This window comes from Rhinolophus hipposideros (genome assembly GCF_964194185.1).
Source record: "Rhinolophus hipposideros genome assembly, chromosome: 9".
NCBI lineage: Eukaryota > Metazoa > Chordata > Mammalia > Chiroptera > Rhinolophidae > Rhinolophus > Rhinolophus hipposideros.
The window spans coordinates 33,253,917-33,279,352 of NC_138055.1; the positions used below are offsets into that span (position 1 = coordinate 33,253,917).

The 25,436-nt window shown below is 38.2% G+C and overlaps 1 protein-coding gene across 2 annotated transcripts in view; it reads left to right on the forward strand.

The window, feature by feature from the left end:
• Nucleotides 1-21,143: 21,143 nt before the first annotated feature.
• PDE3A (phosphodiesterase 3A) overlaps nucleotides 21,144-25,436 on the forward strand; it is a 280,237-nt gene continuing 275,944 nt past the window's right edge. Inside the window, exon 1 of one of the 2 annotated variants that reach the window (XM_081058334.1) lies at nucleotides 21,144-22,811. In XM_081058334.1, coding sequence (XP_080914460.1) covers nucleotides 21,852-22,811 — 960 coding nt within the window. In that variant the 5' untranslated portion in view covers nucleotides 21,144-21,851. The remainder of the gene's footprint in view (nucleotides 22,812-25,436) is intronic. The other variant, XM_081058333.1, reaches the window with a different exon arrangement.

Below are 25,436 nucleotides of genomic sequence, written 5' to 3' on the forward strand. Positions count from 1 at the left end.
GTAAGTGACTGCCGCAAGATGTTAGTGGATTTAGCACAAGTAAACATTATACAAAATTGCAGCAGAGATGTGGCTTTAAGTTTCTCTTTCCTCTGACGGGTTACTGTGGTGTCCAAGTCAGTCTAATGTAATAGTTCTCAAAGTGTGGTCCAAGAGTCGGCAGAATCAGCAATACCAGGGAATTTGTTAGAAATAAAAATTTGCTGTCTACCTTTTGACCTAGTGAATCAGAAACTCTGGGGCTGAGACCCAGCCAAGTCCTCCAATGATTCTGAAATTCACTGAAGCTTGGAAACCACTAGTCAGGAGGTATTCTTAAACCTCTGGAACTTCAAGCCTTGACTAGGTGTTAGCTTGTTTCTGAGTGGCTAATGGCACATCAGCACCTTTTCCTTTCATCTAACAGAATCTAGTGTTGTTTATAATCTCCACCTGAAACAACGTATCCTATATAGCCTAGTGTTCTAAAACTTCTCCTAGATCGTTGACATGGATTAGTGTGAGAAATATTTCTATATCACCACATATTTGCTTTAAAAATATGTTTTAGCTATTTGCCTCAGTATGCCGCTGACCAATGTTATGTGATTTTGAAATAAAAAACCTTGTCTTATTTTAGGATCTGCTTTGCCAAAAATATTTATGGCTTTCCCAGCTTTGCCAGGATAGGAAAGCTGCAGGGGTTTGGTTTATAGCAAGCCAACTTGTGTAGGTCAAGAAGGCTTGTGGAAAAATCTGAACTGTGCCTCTTTCCTAAACCAAATTTAGGCCACGGTCCAAGAACAGAGAAATAAACACTCAGGTGAAGAATTGTTCATTTATTCTGGAATATTTCAAAGATCTTTTCTAAGAATGCTTGATTTGGGACCAGAGAAATATGATTAAAATAAAGTTTCAGTGAGACTTGGTGAGTTCAAAATTTGGGACTGAAAAATTAGATAATCCTTTATTTCCAGCCTATTTGAAATTTTCAGATTGGGGATAATTACTCTTTATATTCTATAGTTCTTTATTTGCTTTAGCACAGATGAATACTGACTGAACTTACCATTGTTATTTTGATGAATGTAATATAATTTGGATATTTTTATAGATTTCTTTAGGAAAAAACATTTGTCTATTTTAAACCATGTTATTTTAAAAAAATAAAAAGCTGACTTCTGTAACGGATTATTTTATGCTAAGTTTTCTTATGTTTTCTCCTTTGAAGTGTTTACAATATATGCATTTCGGAATTTGTGTCAGGTTTTTTGCATACTCATGGTAATATTTTGCACAATTTCTTCTTTTAGAAGAAGGCACTAACTGGGGGCAGGATATAAAGATAGGGTAATATGTTGATAGTTAACATGAAAGTGAGAAAAAAAGACAAAGGATACCTTTAAAAGTTGATATTTATAATCTGATTTTTCCTAGAACACATCAATCTGTGGCCATAGATGGACAGGGTATTACAATCAAAGAATACAGGGAAAAATAATGATGATAAAAATGCGATTATTACCAATTATTATAGCTGCTGTAGCATCTCATGGCATTTCTTTCTGTCTTCTTTAGGTATCCTCTGTGTCATCACGTAACACTCTGTCCACTCTGTCCACATCTCTAGTGTTGACATTCCCCTTGTGACATCATCCACATTATGGCACAGCATACCTTTATTTCAGTTTCAACGGTATATATGGTGAAATAAAGAAAAATACCTTCTCACAATTAGATTAAACTGTACAGACTTGTCCCATCTTTTCCCACAGTAGTACATTTTTTTCTTTTCTTTCTTTTTTTTTCTTTTTTGTATTCTCCTATTTGATTTACTGATTTAGTCTTACAGCTTCCTTTTTCCAAAGAATCTGGAACAGGTTTCCTAGGGGCTGTTCCAGAAGACAATTTGTGTGACATATTTTGCTTCTTTCTTCCCTTCTAATTCCCAATGTGTTTCAACCGATTTTAGAAAACAATCTTGCCAGGTATGAGCCTCGTTTCAATCTTACATGGCGGCTGAGAGGTAACGAAATCATCATATTGACCTAGATGCTTTTTTAAAAAAATTGGGAATCCAGTGCCTTCTGTCATCGACATTCTCATGCCTTTCAAAAATATAGTCCTAGCCAACCCTCCTAAATATAGCTAGAGATGACCAAATTGAAGTAAATTTAGGTCCTTTCACTGTGACTCCGAGAGCACATAGAAGTAAAGTTTTTGTTTAGAAAATATTACTTATATAATTACAATAGTCATTATCTAGCTCCTCCTATCTGGGACCCAAGGAAGGGCAATGCTGAGTCAGCTTTGGGAATAAAAGAGTCCCAAGGTTGTGCCCTGGTGATCTCTTGCTTGATTATCGGTATGTAATATGGACTGAATGTTTGTGTTCCCCCCAAATTCATATGTTGAAATGCTAACCCCAGCATAACAATATTAGGTTGGGACCTTTGGACATTAATTAGGTTCTAAAGATGGAGCCCTCATGAGTGGAACCACAGAGAGACCTCAGACAGCTCGCTCTACCCCTTTGCTATGTGAGGACACAGAGAGAAGTCAGCCTTTTACAACAAGGAATTGGGCCTCCACCAGATGCCAAGTCAGTTGGTGCCTTCATCTTGGACTTCCAGATGCCAGGACTATGAGAAATAAACATTTGTTATTTAAGCCACCCAGTCTATGGTATTTTTGTTATAGTAGCCTGAGCTAAGACAGTAGCTGAAAATGCTGCACTAGGGAAGAGCAAAGTGACCCAAGTGCAGAAACTTAATTAAGAAAGTCAAAATCCAACATAATACTAGGTAAAATATTCTATTGAATGGAGCACTGCAGTGGGAAAGGAGCCAAGATGCATTGGTTGGAGAATGAGATCAGTAGACATTAAAAAGACTGATGGGTCAAAGGGAGGACCACAAGTACATAGCCTGTCCATGACAATAGTCTCCTTGTGCACAAGATGAGGAGCATAATCTTTAAAGTAAAAACTATTCCAGACTTACATAAGCAGTGTTTTGCTTTCTTTTCTGTCTATTGAATTCAATTTTGATCAAAACTGAATCAACTGTTCATTCCTTGACTTTAACCTCTTTGTTTCAGGTACTGGATGCTTTAATCTGTGTTGCATTTGACTGCAACCTTCACCCCATTTCCTCCCTTTCCTACACCTCTTGGCTGACACTGCTAAATCTTATTAAATAATTGTCTATCCTCAGCTAAAACACTATTGGTGAAGGAACATCACTAACTCCCGAAGTTGTTGTTTTCATTTTTAAGTGGTTTTAATTGTTAGCAAATTATTTCTTCTCTAGCCAGATCACAAAAGTGTTTACTCTGTGATTTGGGTTTGCAAGCCAAATGTAGCTTCTTTACTGTGTCGGTGATGGTGCTGATGTCAGTAACACCTGTCTGTTCCACACACAGACATATCAGATAGTATAGACATTGGAGAGTTTCCAGTGGATACTATTTCCTCCTTCAATTCAAAGCAGAAGATTCATTCTTTCCAAATTTCAACTCCCTTTGATGGCTGGTTTCAATACTAGATTTTAATGACTGCCTTTCCTTAGGTAATTACTCAGTCTTTCAGATTGTACCCCTGTTGCTTTGTTCCCCTAAGATGGTGTGTATGTGTATGAGACCAGCTTACTATGTTTTCTTGTCACTAGAGAAGAAGGTTCCTTAGATCCACATGGTATCTGCCAGAGTGTCTGGTCTCTGAGACCATTGGGAAGTGCCACTTTTGAACTTGAGACTTCTGAGGGGTGAGTGGTCCCATACAGCATTTTAGGCAAATATAAAAGCACTCAACACTACCAAAACTACCAAATTTGCCAAATCACAAGTCTGGCAAATTTATCCCCAGTGTGGAAGAGACCAAAGAATGAAAGCCCATTCTTTGATGTAAAATCAGGTCTCTGTTCATCTCCTGGTGCTCTCAACATATTTGCAGCCCCTGACTGGAAGATGCGGGAGCTACTGCGGCTCTGAAACTCCAGACACAGGCCAAGGGAAACCAGGAACATGGCCTCCGCTTGATAGATATACTCACTATCTACAAGTGCCTCTGAGACATCTCTCCTTAGCAATGTTGGGTATGGCTCTCATCTGAAGCTTGTCACTGTCTTTGGGGCCTAAAGCCTCTCATTGCTACATGAGGAGAAAGCTGTCCCTTTTGCTAACATTTACAGCATTCTCAGTCACTCCACTTAAAGCTCAGCAACAAATTAAGAAGAAACAGAAGCCAGTTTCTCTATTTTGCATTTCCTCTATTTTGTTGCCCTTTTTCCCATAATCCTTGAGAAAGAGATTATTTTTTCTCTACCCAATATCTGTCCCCTATAACAGGTTAGCGAGCTTAAGGGCCAGTGGTGTGCTGGTAAATATTTAACAATGGCACTTGGAAGGAAGAAAACTGATTTGTAGTGTTTGCAGATTTCCATGGGGTAAGTACTCCTACCACAGCTATTTTCAAGCTACTAGCGTGATATCTCTGCGTGAGTTGAGGAGAGATGCATAAAATCGATTATTGGAAGACAGCACCAGCCCACACCAGCATACAACAGCTGTGGACTAGTGATCATATATAAAGCAATAGATTTGCTGTAGTTTTGTCTGTGATCTGAACCTCCTAGGTTTCCTTAATTGATACATTAAAGAGATATTAAAATTTCTTTTTCCTCTTTTTATTCCCGTTTAACTGCAACTACTGTGCATATTCAGGGAGGACTATGTTTTGTGCAATTATGACATTTTAGGAACTCTTTTCATGGTATTTCAGCATCCAATAAATCACACGTATGTCAGCCAGCATTTATCTTTTCTGATATTTATACCAATTGATATTACATGTAAAATTTCATTGTGTTTTCTTAAGTACTAGTACTCAATAATTTACATATTGAAATGTATATTGATTTATGATAATTTTTTCTTTTTTATATTTTTCACTTTATTGAGGTATAACTGATGTATAAAATTACATTTAAAGTGTGCAACTTGATGATTTGAGATGCCTATATCTTGTGAAAGGATTCCTCCCATTGAGTTAATTAACACATTCATCACCTGACATATTTAATCCTACCCAGTTCTATTTGGTGAGAACATTGAAGTTCTATTCTCTTAGCAAATTTCAATTATACAGCACAGTGTTATCAAGTGTAGTCACCATGTTTTACGTTAGATCCTCAGAACTTATTCATCTCATAACTGAAAGTTTGTACCCTTTTAAAAAATTTTAAATTATAGTTGACACTCAATGTTATTTTATATTACTTTCAGGAGTACAGTGTAGTGTTTAGATATTTATATAATTTATGAAGTGATCCCCAATAAGTCTAGTATCCACCTGGCACTATACATAATTATTACAATATTATTGACTGTATTCCTTATACTGTTCTTTTCTATAACTATTGTGTAACTACTGTGACTATTTTGTAACTACCAATTTGTATTTCTTAATTCCTTCACCCTTTTCACTCAGCCCCCCCCCAACCCCCTCCCATCTGGTGACCATCATTCTGTTCTCTGTATCTATGAATCCATTTCAGTTTTTGTTTGTTTTGTTTTTCAGATTACACAAAATGGTGCAGCCAGTATGGAAAACAGTTTGGAGTTTCCTCAAAAATTAAAAATGGAACTACCTAATTACTCAACAATTCCACATTGGGGTATTTATCCAAAGAAATCCAAAACACTGGTTGGAAAAGATATATGCACCCCTATGTTCACTGCAATGCTATTTAAAATAGCCAAGATATGGAAGAAACCAAAATGCCCATCAATAGACGATTGGATAAAGAAGATGTGGTACATATCTGGAATATTACTCAGCCATTAAAAAAAAAAAAAAAAAAAGCTTACCATTTACAACAACATGGATGAACCTAGAGAGTATTATGCTAAGTGAAATAAAGCAGACAGAGAAATTTCGTATCCTTTGACCAACCTCTTCCTATTTCCTCCACCCCCAGACCCTGGCAACTACTATGTGTATTCTACCCTCTGTTTCTATGAGTTTAACAAATCACATGTAAGTGATACCATGCGATATTTGTCATTCTCTGGTTTATTGCACTTAATATAATGGCCTCCAGGTTCATTTGTGTTGTCACCAATCACAGGAATAACTTCTTTTTAAAGTTGGAACAATATTCTATTGTATATAATACCACATTTTCTTTACTCCTCCATCAATAGACATTTAGGTTGTTTGTGTACCTTGGTTATTGTGAATAATGCAGCAATGAACATGGCAGTACAGTTATCTCTATGAGATAATAGTTTCATTTGCTTTAGATATATAACCAGAAGTGGGGTTGTGAAATCATATTGTAGTTCTATTTTTTTCTATTTTTTAATTTCTTAAGGAAATTTCATACTGTTTTCCACAGTGGCTGTACCAATTCATATTTCAACAAACAATGTAAAAAGGTTCCCTTTCTCTACATCCTCACCAGCATTTATTACTCTTGTCTTTTTTTATCATGGCCATCATAAGAGGTGTGAGCTGTCTTCTCTACATTTAAACTGGGAGATTATATAGGTTTTCAAAATTCTCTAGGTGGGCAGTTACATTATCTGTGAACTTTATTTTAGTAAAGCAAAGTTGATTGTTTTAGGTTACGATCTCCAAGAAGCGGACCCTGAGACAAGGATTTGAAAGCAAGTAGTTTATTTGGGAAGTAATCCTCAGGGTGTGCTGATGAGGGAGTAGGAAGTGAGACAAGAGAAGAAAGGAAAGGAAAGCAGGGGCATTACTGCGCAGGTTCTCATCAATGGGCAGTGAAGCACTATCTCATCTGAGCTTCAGAGACAGAGTACCAGCTCTCAGCCATCCCACCTGAGGTGTAAGGAAGATGGAGTGTTCATTTATCAGTTCCCATTTGTCATTGTTTGAGGGCTACTCCCAGGGACATTAGTTCCCTGGCACTTCTGGCCTGTCTCAAGTGTCCTTCAAGCATGGACCCCTGACTAAAGAAAGACCCCATGCAGGTAGGCACAGGAGTTTACAAAAAGAGGCTGTAGGCCTCTTTCAGGGAAAGAGAGTGCTAATGAATGGGACACTAACATCTGCTATAGGGCACCCTAGTACCACCCAGATCCACTCTTGCCCTGCTTTAAATTAATCTGTTATTTGTTACTGATACTACAAAGGGGTAGCAGTCAGTTTCAATCTCTCTCTCTCTCTCTCTCTCCCTCCCCCTCCCCCCACATACTCACAAACTTTCTTAAACAAAGCTCCCTCTTCTAACCACCCGTTCTAGAGTATCCCCTGTAGCCAGCACTTCTGCTGGCCTAAGTTTCTTGCTTGGTTTGGATTACAGACCTAGATCCACGAGGGCTCTGAGCCCGAAATTGCCTGATCTTATCAGGTTATCCCATGGGATGGAAAGCATCCAGAGGCTTCTCAGTGAATCTTTGTGTTCCAGTCATATTCCTCTCTGCTCCCATGATGCAGTAGCAACCCTATATCCTCATGATAATCAGTGTAGTAACCCTTTGCTTGCTGGTCTACTGGCATCAGATGCCCAATATGTCTAGGCAGCATGCCTAGTGTAGTGCAAACCTGGCTATGTCCCCAGGTGCAGGCTGTGCCCCAGCCATCCTGCCCTCCTCAGTTATCTGCACCCTAACGAGGTCATTCTAATATTCTAACAGGCCAGCATCTTCTTGCCTGCCATAATGTATATGAGACTAACCCTCTCTTCAGGCATAGGTTAGCAATAAGAAGTTACTGATATGTACAACCAAGGGTTATTGGTGGGAACCAACATCATTAGTTACTTTGATACTACAAAGTATTTGTTATAAAGGGGGGGCTGTGACATTGCAATTCATAGTAAGAAATACATATTTCGTATTTGTCCCATTTCTGGCACAGAGCTCCTAAAACTCTTGGATATCCTAGTTGAAAAGAGCAAGAAAAGTGTATTTTGTTATGTTGATAAGGTGACTTTTGGAAACACATAAGAGTGGGGACTGGTTGCCAGGAGAACCAACCTTGTAATTAGAGGATTTAAACTTTCAATCCCACTTCCCTGACCTCCAGGGATGGAAGAAGAGCTGGAAGTTGAGTCAGAAGCCAATGCCCAATGATTTAATCAACCATGGCTATCCAATGAAGCCTCCATAAAAAAAAAAAAAGGGGTGGGGTTTGGAGAGCTCCTAGTTTGGTGAATACATGGAGATTTGGAGAGAATGGTGGAGTGGGAGATAGTATGGGAGCTTCGGCCCTTTACCTGTATCTTGCCCTGTGGACTTTTTCCATCTGACGTTTCCTGAGTTATATCCTTTTATAATAAACTGGTAATCTATACGTAAAATCTTTATCTGAGCTTCTCTGTGAGCCTTTCTAACAAATTAATTGAATCTGAGGAGGAGGTCATTTGAAACCTTCAACCCATATCTGGTTGGTCAGAAGTAGAAGTGAACACCTAGGCTTTTGACTGATATCTGAAGTAGAGGGTTAGGGGCATCTTGTATGACCGAACCCTTAACCTGGGGGATCTGGTGCTATCTCCAGTAGATAATGTCAGAACTCAGTTGAATTGTGGGATACCCAGTTGCTGTCTGAGAATTGCTTACTTTGTAGTGTGGGAAAACACACACACACACACACACACACACACACACACACACACACTGGAGGGGTATTATATATGAGGCAGAGAACTTCTGTGCTATACTATGAACTATACTTTGATGTCACATAATTTTTGTCTTGATTTTTGAACCCTGTTGCTTTTATCACTCAAACGATTATTTTATTTTATCCTTTATTTTATGTTATCATTTGGACATCAAAATTTTTTACATAAGGAAGGTCTGAGGACAGAGAAGAGGAAATAAAGCAAAACAAATACAACCACGTCCTCCCTATTTTCAGGACCTCTTCAATGAGGACAGAAAAAGTCAGTTGTAAATGTGAGCAGGACTTGAAGTACTCAGTTACTGAGCACAACGTGTCAGTTTTCTGCAATCAAGTGGTAACAGAGAGTAGTCTGTTCAGATCCCACTTAGTTCTACTGCTTGTATGCAAGAGGGAACTTATTTTAGCCGACAGCCCAAATATATTGGTTAAATTATTACCATTTTAATTTAGAGGCAGCTGAGAAAATATATGCCAATTACTCTCAGTGACCACTGGGTTCAAGATGTCTTTTCATTCATTAATTATTAAGTATTGGGCTTTTGTAAAAGGAGGTGATGTCGATATCTCTCTCTCTCTCTCTCTCTCTCTCTGTCTGTCTCTCTCTCTCTCTCTCTCTGTCTCTAACACCTCCTTCACAAAGGTGTTGTGAGGATTTCTGCCTGTGTGGTAATGAAGTTCAGTAGCTTGCTTTGAATTTCTCAGTGAAAAAGGTGTTATAAAATTTTAAAGTAAAAAATATACTTCTGCTAATAAGGATGTTGATCTTGCAATATGAAAACCAGAGACTGGAAATTTAAAATTTGTAATGAAATGCTCTAAAGCTGTGATCTCTTCAGACCTTGGGAGTTCAGCAGGGGTGGGCCCAGGGAAGACTTGGATGGAAGATGCTGCAGGATGTGGTGGCGGTGATTCAGTAGGTGGCCCTCTTCCATCCCAAGGTGGTCCGGGGCCAACTCCCAGCCCTGGGTTATGGAGCACTGTGCTGCAGGAGAACCACCTATTGGATGAGATGTAAGACTGAGGTTCTGACCACTTCTGCTCATTAAAAATTCCAGGGCATTTTTATAAGGTTAAGGATGTATCCTTGTGTTCTACAATCTGCTTCCATTTGTGTAGAAATATTGGCTTCTTCGTAATTTCTAGAGAAAAGAATACACATGGAAATTTCAGAAAGATGACTAACACTTTTATGGGAGAAAATTTAGATAGATTGATTCAAAATTTGATACTAAACTTTTATTTTATGGAGTAGTAAAACAAAACACCTGTTTGAGTAACTTTCTTATTGGGGCATACATGTATTTGTAGATAAGAGATAAATCCCGTTTCTTAATGAGCTTATATAATTAGGGTTAATTTAAGTAACTGCTCCAATATTTATATATGGTGATGAAATGACTTGTATTATGAGGGCTTTATCTGGGATTTCTTCAATATCTTGATAATTGACATTTAGGATAGGAAATGGAATAAGATACATAGTGAATGACAATAATTTAGGAATAATCTGAAAGCTCTTCCTGGCTCCGTTTAACTTCCAGAATACTTAGTTATGTGTCACCCATAATTTTACATTTAATGCATTAATTATAATTACAAAAATCAAAGCAAGAATTTCAATTTTATTCTTAATAGTAACTGAACTAAGATCCTTAGAAAAAAATGTAAGACAAAAAATAAAATCAATATAAAGATTGATTTTATATTTATATTGGAGAAGAGAATGATAGTCAGAGAAAAGTTGCACATTCCTGTATTTATTTAGAGTATTCCTTTTCTGGGATGGGAGAAGAACCACATTGCTTTCTTCCACGCATCACTTACTATTCTTACTGAGCTCAAAATGCCCTGTTTCTAGATTTTGGTTAAAGGAAATCATTGAGCCTAAGCTCTGTATGTAATTTGCCATTTCTGTGGAAAGTTACCATAGCTCTGTGGTTCCAGTAGAATGAAAAAAAAAAAAAATGCCTCACAGTTTCAGGCAGAGAACAACTCAGATTAACTAATATGGCACTTCCTTCTTGGTACCTGAATGTGAGATATTGATTATATTGAGAAGCACACACTATGCCTTTTTTTCTAACTCCATATTGGGGGGGAAAATAATAGACTTTAGCTTTTTGTATTTGAGTTTAAGTCTTCAAGAGTAAATAATAATTATCGGTAGATACAGATTACTTTTTTTTTTTAAAGTTTCTACAGGTAATTATTTTTAATGCTATATTTTAAAACTTTCACTGTACTCTTACAACATAGTTACTGTGTTCAAGCCAATCAGATATGCCATGGTCATAAATGAGATTGCCCTTTTGTGTCTAATGCTTTGGAGGAGGCAAGAATTTAAGAGACAGATAGCCTTAGATTCTGTATAATACAATGCAGCCAAAATATAAGAACATTGTAAGTGTAAGTAGTGTGGGATAACTAGTCAAGTATTCTTTAACTTCATTTACTTAAAAACGCAAAATACATAATTGGTGAATCATGGCATCAACAGACCTGGCAACTGTAGAGTACCTTAAGTGAGGCACCTGAAATACCTGTGCCTCTGATTCTATATTTACCCAATTAGGATGCTATTATCTGCTTCACCCATTTCATATATTTTATAGTGAACAATGTTAATAAATCGTCTTAAAACTATACTTAAACACTTGTAAATATTTTTAGGACAAATTGCTTCATAATAGCTTAAACACCAGACTATTGCATTTTCCATATTTTTCAGTTGTACATTTATTTTATTTATATGATATATAGCAATTATTTACAAAAATATTACCCAAACATCAAAAGAATTCCAACGTGTGACTAGTACAAAAAAAATCATTAAGTTTTTAAAAATGATATAGCTAAGCGCAGAAAGAAATAATAGCAAGTCCCTATTTTACTAGTATCAGAGATAATGCACAATAGACTTTCTTTTCTTTTTATTGTAGATTCATATACCATTGCAAGAAATAATTCAGAGAGATCTATGTACCATTTACCCAGTTTCCCCCAATGGTAACGTCTTGAAAAATTATAAGATGATATCACATACAAGTTAATGGCTGTGATATATTCAACATCCAGAACAAATTCAGCACCACAAGGATCCCTCCAGCTGTGCTTTTATAGCCACACACACTTCCTTCCCACTCAACCTCCTCTCTGACCTCTGCCAACCACCAATCTGTTCTCCATTTCTATAATTTGTTTTCCATTAAATATATTATGTAAGTGGGATCATACAATATGTAACTTTTGGGGATTGGCTTTTTTCACTCAGCATAATTCCCTGGAGATTGATCCAAGTGTGTGTGTGTGTGTGTGTGTGTGTGTGTGTGTGTGTGTGTGTGTATGTATGTGTGTATCAATAATTTTTTCATCTTAATTGCTGATTAGTATTCCATCAAATAGTATACATTTAAAACTCTAAACACACCCTACCGGGAATGTTGCTTTACCTAGGGGACCCTTGTTTTTGACTAAAGTGTATAATACACGAGTCATAACACATAATGAAAGGGCTATCTCTTGCTGCAATCTATGTTTTAGAATTCTGCTAGTTTAAATGAATTACTGTCGGAAGGGTGAATTGAGAGGACCTCACCTCTGGTTGACCTGGGAGCTGGACGTGGCATTCAGAGGCTCCTCACTCCAGTCCTTGGAATATATTTTCCTATTGCCTTCCCTACACTAGAAGCTGCCCCAAGGACATAGCCTTGAGAGAGTAATGTTTTGTTGAGACCATCTGGATGGTATATGTGACTGAACCCTGTTAAGTCCTCAATATAAACTTTTATGATTCTGGCAGACAAGTATGGAGATCTAATTATCTTGTAGCCTCCCAAGACAAGCCTCATACATAAGTTCTCTTGCTTATTAAACCTGCCACCTACCAATCTGGGGTGATCTTCCCCTTTCTTTGCTCTCTTTTTGCACTATGTGTCATTACAATTTAAAACTTTTATTCTTTAAAAGATTTCAACAGGAAAGTGTCAAGACAATCCATAGAATGGGAGAAAATATCTGCAAATCATATCTGATAAAGGATTTGTATCCAGCATGTTTAAGACTCTTATAATGGTATGTCCATTCAATGGAATATTATTCACCTACAAAAAGAAGTGAGTACCGATACTTGCTACAAAATCAATGAACCCTGAAAACATGTTAAGTGAAAGAAGTCAGACATCAAAGGCCACATATTGTATGATTTCATTTATATGAAATGTTCAGAACAGGTAAATCCATAGAGATGGAAAGTAGATTAGTGCTTCCCTGAGGCTGGAGGGAAAGGAGAATGAGGAGTGACTACTAATGGGAATAGAGTTTCCATAAAAGTGTTCTGGAATTAGACAGTAATGATGGTTCCACAATTTTGTGAACACACGGAAAACCACTGAATTTTACACTTATTTTAAAGGGGTAAATTTTATGGTATGTGAATTATACCCCAATTAAAAATTTTAACAAGTGGTGGGATTTCCCATCTTTGGAAATTTTCAAGCTGTAAGAATTTTCAATAAGTAAGAGAAAGCTGGTGACCTCTAAATTCTCATAGACTGATATTATATTGGGGGGTATATTGTATATTAGTAATAAGCCCCGGAATCAAGAATCAGGAGAGATGGGTTCTGTTGTCTTTGCTATTTTATTAGCTGGAGAAAATTTCATCCTTGTGAGTCTTGGTTCCCTTTTGTGCAAAACAGTGATGATAATATAAGCTTCACTGACATCAATATACTTTGTGATGATTAATTGGAATAATAAATACAAAATTATTTTAAAAACTGCACAGAATACTGCAGATGTTATATTAGGGTATTTCCAAAATTGTGTAATTTATTCTTTTTATGAGTGAGTTTAGAATCCACTTTATAATTTTATTCTATTTTTAAATAAGCTTTCTCTTTAGGTTAGTTATGAAGGAAAAGAGCAGTGTGTGCTAGATTATTCAGGCTAGATTTTCAATTTGAAAAATTACCTGCCTTCATTATTTTTCCTCACCTTCCATCAGTTGCCTAATTTGAGACGTTTGGCTGATTATAATTTCCTCCAAAATGATAAGGAAGCTCAAAACACTGAATTAACCTTTAGGAACACTAGTAAATCTCATATCAAAGGGGATTAATTTTTTTTTTAATTTTTTTTTAATTTTTAAAAATTAATATATATATGTATTTTTTAAATTAAAATTTTTGGGAGACAATTGTTAGTAAATTTACATAGATTTCAGGTGTACAATTCTGTATTACATCGTCTATAAATCCCATTGTGTGTTCACCACCCAGAGTCAGTTCTTTTTTCATCACCATATATTTGATCCCCTTTACCCTCATCACCCACCCCCCACCCCCTTACCCTCTGGTAACCACTAAATTATTGTCTGTGTCTATGAGTTTTTGTTTCTCATTTGTTTGTCTTGTTCTTTTTGGTTTATATACCACATATCAGTGAAATCATAGGGTTCTCTGCTTTTTCTGTCTGACTTATTTCACTTAGCATTATTCTCTCGAGATCCATCCATGAAGTCACAAATGCTCCTATATCATCTTTCCTTAACGCCGAATAGTATTCCGTTGTGTATATGTACCACAACTTCTTTATCCATTCATCTATCGAAGGACATTTTGGTTGTTTCCATGTCTTTTTTTTTGTGTTTTTTTTTTTTGTTTTGTTTTGTTTTTTTTTTTGTGGTGATAGCTATGAAGACCATTTTTATTTATAAATGATAGAAAACGACCATGTTTAGTGTATTTCAGATTTCTGTGTGACTGCCCTCCTAGGAATGGCAAAATTTCCTTTTGTTTTATTTTATTTTTTTTTTCATAAATTTATTTATTTATTAGTTTCAGGTGTACAAAACAAGGTAATACTTAGACGTTCATCATCCATATCCCTCACACTGTGAACCCCCCTCCCCCCATCCACCATCCCTCCGACCCCACACCGAACCATCACATTATATATATAAAATTATAGTTGGCATTCATTAATGTCCAGCCTCTGGTGTCCAATGCCATGATCAGGTATCCACAGCATCCCTGAGGTGGTCTCCCAAACAGGACGCATGCCAAAGGGGATTAATTTTACAGATCAAAGATGTTTCTGGGTTACATATAAATTTTGTCCTGGCATCCTACTATTACATGCAGAAAAAGCAATAGTCTTGGTGTTATTGTTACTTCTGAGGGTAAGATAAAAACAAAACAAAAGAAACAAAAATACCCACTAACTTTAAAATTCAGTGGTGTTAGAATGTCGAAAGAAATATTTGCATTTTCCTTTCTATCAAGTAACCCTCAAATGTTTCTCTATAAATATGCTCTAATTGAAAACACAAATCATCCTTAAGTTCTAATATTTTAGAATGGTCTGCACATTCATAGCAGCTGTAGAACAGAGATATTTGCTCATGAAATCAGTAAGAGCTCAGTCTTAGACAATTTCTCAGTAATTTACCTGGCAGATACTGTTATTTTCTTTCTTCTACTTCTCCCCCTCTTCCCCCGAAGTAGATTTTTTTCATACGATTCTTCTCATATTATTCCTTTCATACACATTCCTTTTACATTTTAATAAAATTCATTCCTCTTCATAAAATATACTTGAGATGTTTTTTGTTTGTTTGTTTGCTTTTTAATAGAAAAGCCCAATTTTGTAGACTATAGAAAATGTGGGCTGTAATTCATTCATGAAGATAATGTTACCAAAAATCCCTGCCAATTCTTCCCCTATTATATTCTCTCTGCCCATCCTTTGTTCCAACAACAAAATATTTAATTTCTTTGGGTTTTTTTAATGCTATTATTGTATAGCTCTATCCAGAGTCCGGTGGAAGGGAATATTTTTTTAAGTAGATGGTGTTAAAAAATAAGACACAAGAGTAAAACTTTATTACTCTCGGGCTTTGATCAACATATTGTTTATATTTTGAAATTAGGATTATTTTAAAAGTAATTATTACTGAACAGAAATCAGTTCACATTCAGTCCACCCTCCATCTTTCCACTATTATTTACTTTTATATAGTAGAAATTATTCATAATGATGGGTCTGACACACTACAAGACTGAATCACCAGAGATAGATTTAATTAAACTTGTCATGTTGATGATGCTAAAGAGATAAGTGGAATAATTTATTTTAATAAAACTCTGTAAAATAGTAATATAGGCAATTTTAAGGCTCTTATTACTTATACTATTTATAGTATTTTTCTATTTGCAAATAGGAGTTACACAATAAATGTATAAATGTATATAAATGTAATAAACAGATATATAATAAATGCATTCATGCTCTTTTGTTTGATTTAGGTAATCTGTGCCCTAATCTCATGGTTTGTGATTTCTTTCCTCCTGAGTAAGTAGCCTTGTCCTCTGCAATTGAGATATGGAGGGTGCAAAAAATTCTAGAAAGGAAAGCGTTAAGTCTTCACTTTTATATAGAACATGACCTTCTGATATATATGTACATGAGACTATTGAGTGAAAAGCATGCTGATTTCACACACACACACACACACACACACACACACACAATAGTTCATCGTTATTTGGGAGACTTTAACAGAATATATATTTGTATTACTACATAAGAATTCACTTTTCAAAGATGTACAGTACCTGCAAGCCCAGACGAGATATTTAGTGCCTTGCTGATGTTCCCAATGAGTTCCTGATGTTATCAATGAGAGTAACTGATGTGATAGAGAACACGCCAATGGACGGTAGGAAAGATTTAGATTTTAGGCCTGACCATGATCACGTCGATTTCATAAATCAAACTTAGTATGTCTCATTTCCAAATTCTAAAACGAGATAAAAATCATGCATTTGTGTTGCAAACCAATTGAGGGTATGTACTGGGAAGTGATTGGAAAGAAGTGCAAAGAACTGTGAATATAGTAGCCAACAAGCTACCAAGATCTTAGAATTAACCGTATCTTTATTTGAAGAGCCTTCAGAAGCAGGCTATATATTTGATTAGTGAATCAAATACTAGGTGTCTCAGAAATTCCCAGCTACAGTGCCACAGAGCTGCTGTGACTGAGATTATGATCTCAGAGATTATGATCTCAGAGATTATGATCTCAGAGATTATGATCTCAGGCACTGTGACTGAAGACTTTGTCTGCAAAAGTTTTGTCCTTTTAATCCGATGTGACAACAAAATATTATCATTTTCTACATGCGCCACAAAGTGAACAAAGTTGGGAAGCTCCGTAAGCTAAAGCACTCTGATTTTCTTCACACTTTAGAAAAATTAGATGCAGCTGTTATCACCCCAAATGTGATGCAGAAAATGTTAATGTCAGAAAATGTGGATGTAGAAGGCAGTCATGGAAGGTGAAGGCGATTGTCCTTGTGGTTTGTGCTGTAGACAATCTGAGTCATTGTTAATAACAGTTTGGTGAATAGCAACCAGTTCTCACATCTTGCTTTTTCTCATTAGTGTTTTTACGCTAGTTCACAGTTGTATAGTCGAAGCTGTTACTGAACTTCTTTGGCAATTAGAAAGAGGGGTGGCATTCCACAGAAGGGGGAGGGAGATGATGCATCCAAAAATGTAAGTTTTCTAAATTTTTTTCCCTCTGACTAGATGTGGAAATGTAAATATTAATAAGATCTACCTTGGAAAAATGTTTAATTTTTTACATTTAAATTCAACCCCTAGAGTTGTTAATTGGAATAATTGAAGAATAGATAATAGATCATGACGTGAGTATGAGTCTTTGTCAGTAATTTACATTCAGTCATCTCCTAATTCTAGTTTTTCAGCTGACTTCATACCCGAATACATATGTTTAAACTGCTTTTTCCCTGTTCCTACCGGAAAACGGCTGTGTGTTATGGACATTCATCTGAGAATCAATACAAAGTTTTGATAACTTTGACTATTACTTATTTCTCTTATAAATGAGTAATTTACATAGCATTTTTTTATAAAGGCAATATTCTGTAAAATGTGCTGCTTGCAAAATTTGCCTATTGGTACATTTTGGGCAACAGAATCTTCAATACAAGATCTTGAGGGAGCTGGTCACTTGAGTAATTATATGTAAAAATATGTGGAGATTGTCTTTAATTTAGGAATTTTAAGATAATAGATTTTTTTAAATGTATTCTTTCATTCTTTGTTCATTGACTTCATTCATTAATTTATGAAGTATTGATTCAGCAAGTATGCTTTCAGTTTCTACTATGTGCCAGGCACTATTCTGGTCATTGAAGATACACAGTAAATAAGACAAAGACATTCATGGTCCTTGTTCCTATGGCACATATGAGCAAGATCAGTTAGAAAGTTACTGAAATTGTCCCGATTAGGGATAGTGATAGATCTTTGGTTGGTTGTTATAAGAGAGATGATAAAAAGTAGATGGATTCAGAATGCATTTTAGAGATAGAATCAAGTTGACTTGTTAATAGACTGGAAGTAAAGCCAGATGAACAGAGGAAAGAATCGAGGGCAATGCCCTCTTTTGGAGCCTGAACAATAAGGTACATTATCTTTTTTTTCTTGGGTGGGGGAGGGTTGAGGAGAAATAATGTGGGTTTGGGGGGTTGGTGGTAGAAGGGCACAGGGGGAGTTGGAAGTTAGGAATTTTGTGTTAGATATATTATATTTCAGATACCCATTGGATATACATGCATAGAGGTCAGGTAAGTAGAGCAGAATGAGTGAACCCCTGTCACAAAGTGTAAACTTTTCTAATTTAATAGAATTCTCTTAAGCATAACGATATTTGACAAAGAGCAAATGACATGCAGTGGGGTTAATTTCTAGATCCTCTTCACAAAGTACTAAGGAAAACACATTCCCTATATTTGGCTAAGTGGGGAGCTTTAACAAATCAAATTTGAATATTTTTTTCTATTTTCCATGTTCTATTTTTCTGTGTGTATCACATTTTTATTATCCTTTGGCAGTGTTGTCATTTTCTTAAATGAGGACCCAACAGTATCTATTGAAAATGTGCAGCCATTATTACTATGTCATTGCTCAATGTCCACTTTATGTATTGGGTCTTATTTCATTCAATGTTAGTCGCTTCTTTCAGTTAGTCCAGTGCTGCAGTTTTCTGTGTCTCTCTAACAGGAGTATTTTGTTGTTTTTGTTCATCTGCTTCCAGGTTCTGGGTGGTAATGGTGGGGAGGGGAGATGGCATGTAATATAGAGTCTACCTTCTTTCCTGTTGGTAGGACATATCACTTTCTGGTTGTGATTTCTGTTGAGAATGGGGAGAAACCCAGATGCCAGGACATTGCCTCTGTAATACTACTGAACACCTCAAGGATGTCATTTTTTAACATACAAACATAGGATTGTTGTTTTGCTGCCATTAACAAATGTTATTCTTATTTTTGTGTTATAATTTTTTTTTGTCTACATTTTATCTCTTACAGGTTCAGTTTTTGTGGTGACTTATTAGTCTTTTTATTCTAGAGAATGGAGATAATTGTGGAGGTAGAGGAGAGAGAAAATTGAAATATTAAAAAACAAAGAGAAATATTAAAATCCCCCTCACTATGCTTTTCTTTCTCCCCTTGATATAGGCCAAATTTTTTACAGTTTTTCATTTGAATATGCTATATTTTATGTCAGTGGATATTAGCATGATTTTCCAACTAAGGTGTTTCACCCTGAAGTGTCCCAGGTAGGCTCTGGCATATGAATCATGTGTCTAAAAAGGAAACTCAAAAAAGTATGTGTGCATGCTAGGGGGCTCATTTGTCTTTGGCAAAGATATCACTGCTCCTGCTTCCTTAATTATTAAACAGATGGTGCTCACTGCCATTGACCAGCTGCCCAACATGTTCTCCATGTGGTAGCACAGTTCTAGACATCTGATGGGAGAAACTGTATCATCACAGCTCCTAATATTCATTTATGTCATAATATTAACATTAATACCTGCCTCTAACTAGAGTAGGCTGCTTCCCTTGAAGCTAAGTTTAAGATTAAGCCACCTTCTCTGCTACCCCCATGAATTAATTTTATCTCAAGTATCTGCTTTGGCTTTTCTTTACATTGCTTCATCTCTACATACAAAATACAGTGGCATATTGAACCAATTATCCAAATACTCAATTCAGGCTATAAACACACTTTAACCTGGAAAGTCAAGATAATGAAGACAAAATTGGATTATTATTGATATTGTTATTACCGAGGGCAAATGACATCTAAGGTAGTCAGATTAAAAATGAATAAGAATGGACTTTCATATTGGTCTAAGTGTGAAAAGAAACTAGCCCTGAAATAGATGGATTTTTAGAAGTCCATTGAACAGATATTGAATAATTTTCCTAATCTGTCAAAAAAATTGGTTTAAATTTTCATTTAGTTTTCCAAATACGATATTACTATAGTACATGAACAGTACACCCTGTAAACACTATTAACTAGGGTCCCAATTATTTTTCTCATAAGCTTTCTTCATGATAGACATGGTATTTCACAACCATGGATAGTCTTCTAAGATTTTCCTAGTGTTACCCTACTGGTCCTCACCTCCTCTTTGAGATTTCTTAATTTCTGATTGACTCTTTGGGCTTCCTAACTTTGTAACCCAGGAGGCTAGGGTCACTTAATCCCGGTGTAATTTACCATCCACCATCAACTGTTGACTAATACTCTCATGCACTGATTTTTTTTAAGTATATACATATATACTTAAAATATATATAAAATATATATTTAAAAATATACATATATATGTGTATATATGTTATATATATATGTGTATATATATATATATATATATATATTTAAATGGTTGCCCTTGCCCCTTCTCTTTAATAATGCAAACGTGGCTATAGGTAACTTGCTGAGATTTTCCATCGTTTGAACCAATAGGAAAGGCTTCAGTTCTCTGTTGAAAAAAGACCTTCAAGCAGAAGCAGCCAAAACATTACATTGCCACCTGAAATTGGTTTGCTGTTGTAACTGACTTGAGAACCTATCAGCATCTTTGAATCAGACAGTAGATGTGGCTGTCATTTTTAATGACAGTAGGAAGTATGTTGGTTCCCATCACCTGTCAACTGGCCACCGCGATCCTTTTTTTCCAGGGCCCGCCGCAGACTCCGGTGCCCAACGGCTGCGGTGAGCTGAGCGGTGGACCCCCACCCTCCACCCACCAGCAGCCCTTTCTCCAGGGGGCTAGAAGCGTGGGCCTCGCTCCGGAGAAGAGCGGTAGAGCTCAGAGCAGCGCCTTCTCCGCGGAAGGAGGCGGGAGCTCATCTCGGCAAGCTTTCCTAGGGAGTTGCCTTAAAGAAAGAAAGCGGAATTGCCGATCACTCCACTTGTTTGCGTTTTAAGTACAGTTTAAGCAGTAATCTGCACTCCTTCCCTTCTGTAAAACTGCAAATTACTACAACCTCATACCGAAAAGCGGGGTGGGGGGGGGGTTGGGGGAAAAGGAGAGCAAATCTCATTCTCCTTTCTCACCCTCCCTTTCCTCTCACCCTCCCTTCCTCTCCAGCTCTCTCGCTCTCCCTCCCTCCCTCCCTTCTCTGGCGGCAGCCGTTCGTCTCTCCGACTGTGTGTCTCTTCGACGGGACTGAGCAACTTCTTGGTTATTTCTCAGCCCCTTTCCCATTTTTTCCACCCTTTACCATGAACTGGACCGACAGACGCAGGGGAGGCTTTGCTTTCTGCCCCTGGGAATGGCGGTTCGCTTCCTGGGGCCGTGCGGGGGAGGATCGGCCGAGGAGAAAGAAAGAGTGATAGAGAAAGAGCTGCAGGAAAGAAGGGGGTACCTCCTCCGGCCGCGGGCCGGGCGCGCCGCAGCCCCGCGCGGAGCTGCGCGGGAGATGGCCCGGAGCTCGCCCGGTGCCCCCGGCTCCTCCAGCGTCTGTGGCCCCCGTGCGCCCGACGCTCTAGGCAATTTTTAAAATTCTGAAGTAGGAAGAGACCCTGGAGGATATCAGTGCGGGCGGAGGTGGAGCAGAGAATTTTAAAAGCGTTTCAGAGAGAAAAGGAGGAAGTCAGTTCCTGCGTGAGCTAGCTTTTAACTTGAAGGCGTCTCTTCCGAGCATCTAGTCTTCTCCAGGAGTTATTCGAAAGCGGAAACTTTCAGTGGCTCGTGGGCCTAGGGAGAAGGAGGGATTCTGAGGGTGGCCCGGGGAAGAGAGGGGGAGTGTGTGTGTCCCCCCGGGTGGGGGAGTCCCGGGGCGGGGGGGGGGGCTCGGGAAGTCCGGGAAGAGTGCACACCATGGCACTGCCTGCGCAGGCCGCCGGAATCAATGACAAGCTCGGCCACCGTGGGCCGAGTCAAGCCCCCGAGGCGGGCCCGGACTGCCCCAGTGGCGCGGGCCGCGCGTCGCCGCGGGACTCCAGCTGCCGCGCCTGCTGGGGAGCTGGGTTTCTGCAGCCGCTCCGGCGCTCCCGGAAACTTTCCTCAGCGCTGTGCGCGGGCTCCCTGTCCTTTCTGCTGGCGCTACTGCTGAGGCTGGTCCGCGGTGAGACCGGCGGTGACCTGAAGCAGAGTAAGGAGGAGGCGGCGGCGGAGGAGGAGGAAGCGGCCCGGGGAGCAGAAGGGGGCGTCTTCCCGGGGCCTCGGGGAGGTGCTCCCGGGGGCGGCGCGCCGCTCAGCCCCTGGCTGCAGCCCGCAGCGCTGCTCTTCAGTCTCCTGTGTGCCTTCTTCTGGATGGGCTTGTACCTCCTGCGCGCCGGGGTGCGCCTGCCTCTGGCGGTTGCGCTGCTGGCCGCCTGCTGCGTGGGGGAAGCGCTCGTCCAGATTGGGCTGGGCGTCGGGGACGATCATTTACTCTCGCTCCCAGCTGCGGGAGTGGTGCTCAGCTGCTTGGCGGCCGCGACATGGCTGGTGCTGAGGCTGAGGCTGGGCGTCCTCATGATCGCCTTGACTAGCGCGGTCAGGACCGTGTCCCTCATTTCCTTAGAGAGGTTCAAGGTCGCCTGGAGACCTTACCTGGCGTACTTGGCCGGCGTACTGGGGATCCTCCTGGCCAGGTACGTGGAGCAAATCTTGCCGCAGTCCGCGGGAGCGGCCACAAGGGAGCATTTTGGGTCCCAGCTGATTGCTGGGACCAAGGAAGATACCCCGGTGTTTAAAAAGAGGAGGCGGTCTAGCTCCGTGGTGTCCGCCGAGATGTCAGGGTGCGGCAGCAAGACCCATCGGAGGACCTCCCTGCCTTGCATACCGAGGGAACAGGTAAGCCCTGGCGGCTCCTCTCTCTCGCCTTTCGGGAAAACTTGAAACACTGGGAACCCGCGCGAAACGGAGGGAATGCGAGCGCTGGGGACTCAAGGAAAGACAGCCTAGAAGAGCGGTGTCACTTAAGACAGTAGAAAAGTAGCGAGTTTTACTCCCCCTCTCACACAGTATGCCCAAAAGGAACAGGGATAAGTAATAAAACTCGATGGCACTTACAGGGTCTTCCACAGCTGGGCCAACTTTTTAGATCTGCTACACCTGGTGTGTGGCTGCCCTACGCTTTTAAGTACCCTCATGCCTCCCTGCTTTACCAGGAATTTTCTAATTAAGTTTAGTTTTTGAGCAGTGCGTGATTTAAAAAAAAAAACAAAAACACGTGTATTTTGCTAGATAGCTTACTATTTCTTTTTTTTATTTTTAAATTCTAAAGTGACAGGTAAACGTTTATGGAAGTCAGTAAAAACGCTTCTAGAGTAAAGCAAGAAATGCCTGAAGGTGAGGTATTGACACACACTTTCTGGTTTTGCAGTAAGTTTTACTTGAAGAGCCTGCATCTGGGGGTGCCCAGTTTGTTTTTAAATGTAATTGGGGGACATAGGTTATTACATGCTAATGAGCATTGTATTATAATTTGGAGAACAATATATCTGGACTTCAGAATTTGTCAAAATTGTGAACTGTGCTGGTAGTGTCACCTGAAAAAATAACATTTTTCTTGAGTATACATACGTTAAGTGGATATTTAGAAATTCAAATAGATTTATACAGGTTATACAGGAGATATTAATGCAGGAGAATATTTCTAAGATTGCTGGTGATATAAATCTTTCAGAAGGGAGGCTGAGGACTAGAATTATGAGTGAAGTTGTCCTAGCTCATAAACTTTAGTGAATTTGGGGGGTGAATCTTGTCATTAAGCTTTTAAGACCGTGGAATATAGTTGCTGTAATGGACAAAAAAGAACAAATCCTAATTTTAAATACAAACTGTATCTGAAAAGGCATATTTAAGTGTTCCCCTCTCTACAAACAGATTTTACGCTTCAGAGTGAGTGACGGAAGATTGTTATGTACAGCAAGTGGAAATTTACACTTTTCCCATTTAAATTTGTGCCTACTTATGGTACTATTAGGACTTCAGGGAGTGAGAGGCAATCCCAAGGTATACTAATCCTTTTCTTTTTAGGTTATTCTGCAGATAGTCATTTAGATATTTCTAAGAAATTGCAGTCACCATGTGGTGTGGGTGGCTAGTTTGTTTCTGAAATGGAGTTGATTACACAGAATGTGATTGTTTGACAGTATTTAGCAGAATGGATGACAGCATCATAGCCTCTGTTTATTTTAAAACAAATGTACTTATTTAGCTTTTCATTTAGATAAAGCAAATATTTTGTGCGTTTATACATGAAAGTGAAGTTTTAAAAGTGAAGCTTTAAGAGTGAAGTTAAAAACAGGGCACTCGCTGATACTTAGTTTTGGTAGAAATTTTGAAATCACCAGAATAAAATCAGCTATATTTATGATTAAATTTAAACCAATTAGGGGGAAAACACTTTAATTTCTTTTCACCTTTATAGGAGAGACTGTCTTTTAAATGAAAATGCTACTAGTTTAAATATGTTTAGAACACACTGTTGTTTAACTTATAGAGAAATACGATCGTTGCAAAATTGAACTGTAATTTCTAAGGCAAATCTGTGATTTAATGATAAATAACTCGACTCCAGATTAATATCATTTAACCTCTAAAATTGAATTTCTGAAAATCCACATTAACGTTAGAAGTTAAAGAGTTAAGAGTGGATTTCAGATAAGACGGAATTTAGATGAATTAACCAGCAGTGTTAATTAACCCGTCGATTTTTATTGGTTTTCTCTGGTTTCAATTGAAAGAAAATTCGAATAATCTTCAAACTAACAAGAAAATAACTGAACATTGTATTTTTAAATGTTTTGCTGATTAATGCTGTTGAAAATGCATATTTGTAATCTCTTTTGATCATTTTCTTTGGTTACTATGTTTTTAAAGGCTGTGTTTATGAAGACTATTCTAAAGTGAAAGACTTTATATCTTATGGTTGATGGAAAAACAAGGTTACATTTAACAGAAATTTAGATCCTTGATGTTTTAATGAGGCATGGGTGAGTGTGTAGGTGTTACCTAAGACTAGTTTTTATATATGACACATTAAAGTTGTTGCTGAGCATAATTGTTGGGGGTGGGTGGGAACCAATATGGAACAGTATGTTATGAGATAGGGCAGTGTCTCATACTTTAGCCTAACTGCGAAAAGTTCAGGAGCTATATAGTAAATGGCTTATCTGTTTTATCATAAGGAAACATACTTCTGATTAAGGGTCCAAAGTGTACCACTGTCATCTGCATACTTTATCAGGAATCAAAATCATTATCAAACACATGTGTAATACTCCCCTGCATGCTACCTGATTAGGAATTCTTTTCTGAAAGATTGTCTACTCTCAGCTCAAGACAATACTCAGGCAACAAATGATTTTTAAGTAGAGGTGTAAAGACATAAAGCACAGAGAGTCTGGCAGAGGCCTCTTGAGAATTTATCTGGACTTTGCTCATTGTGAGGTTTAAAGGTGACAGAATTTC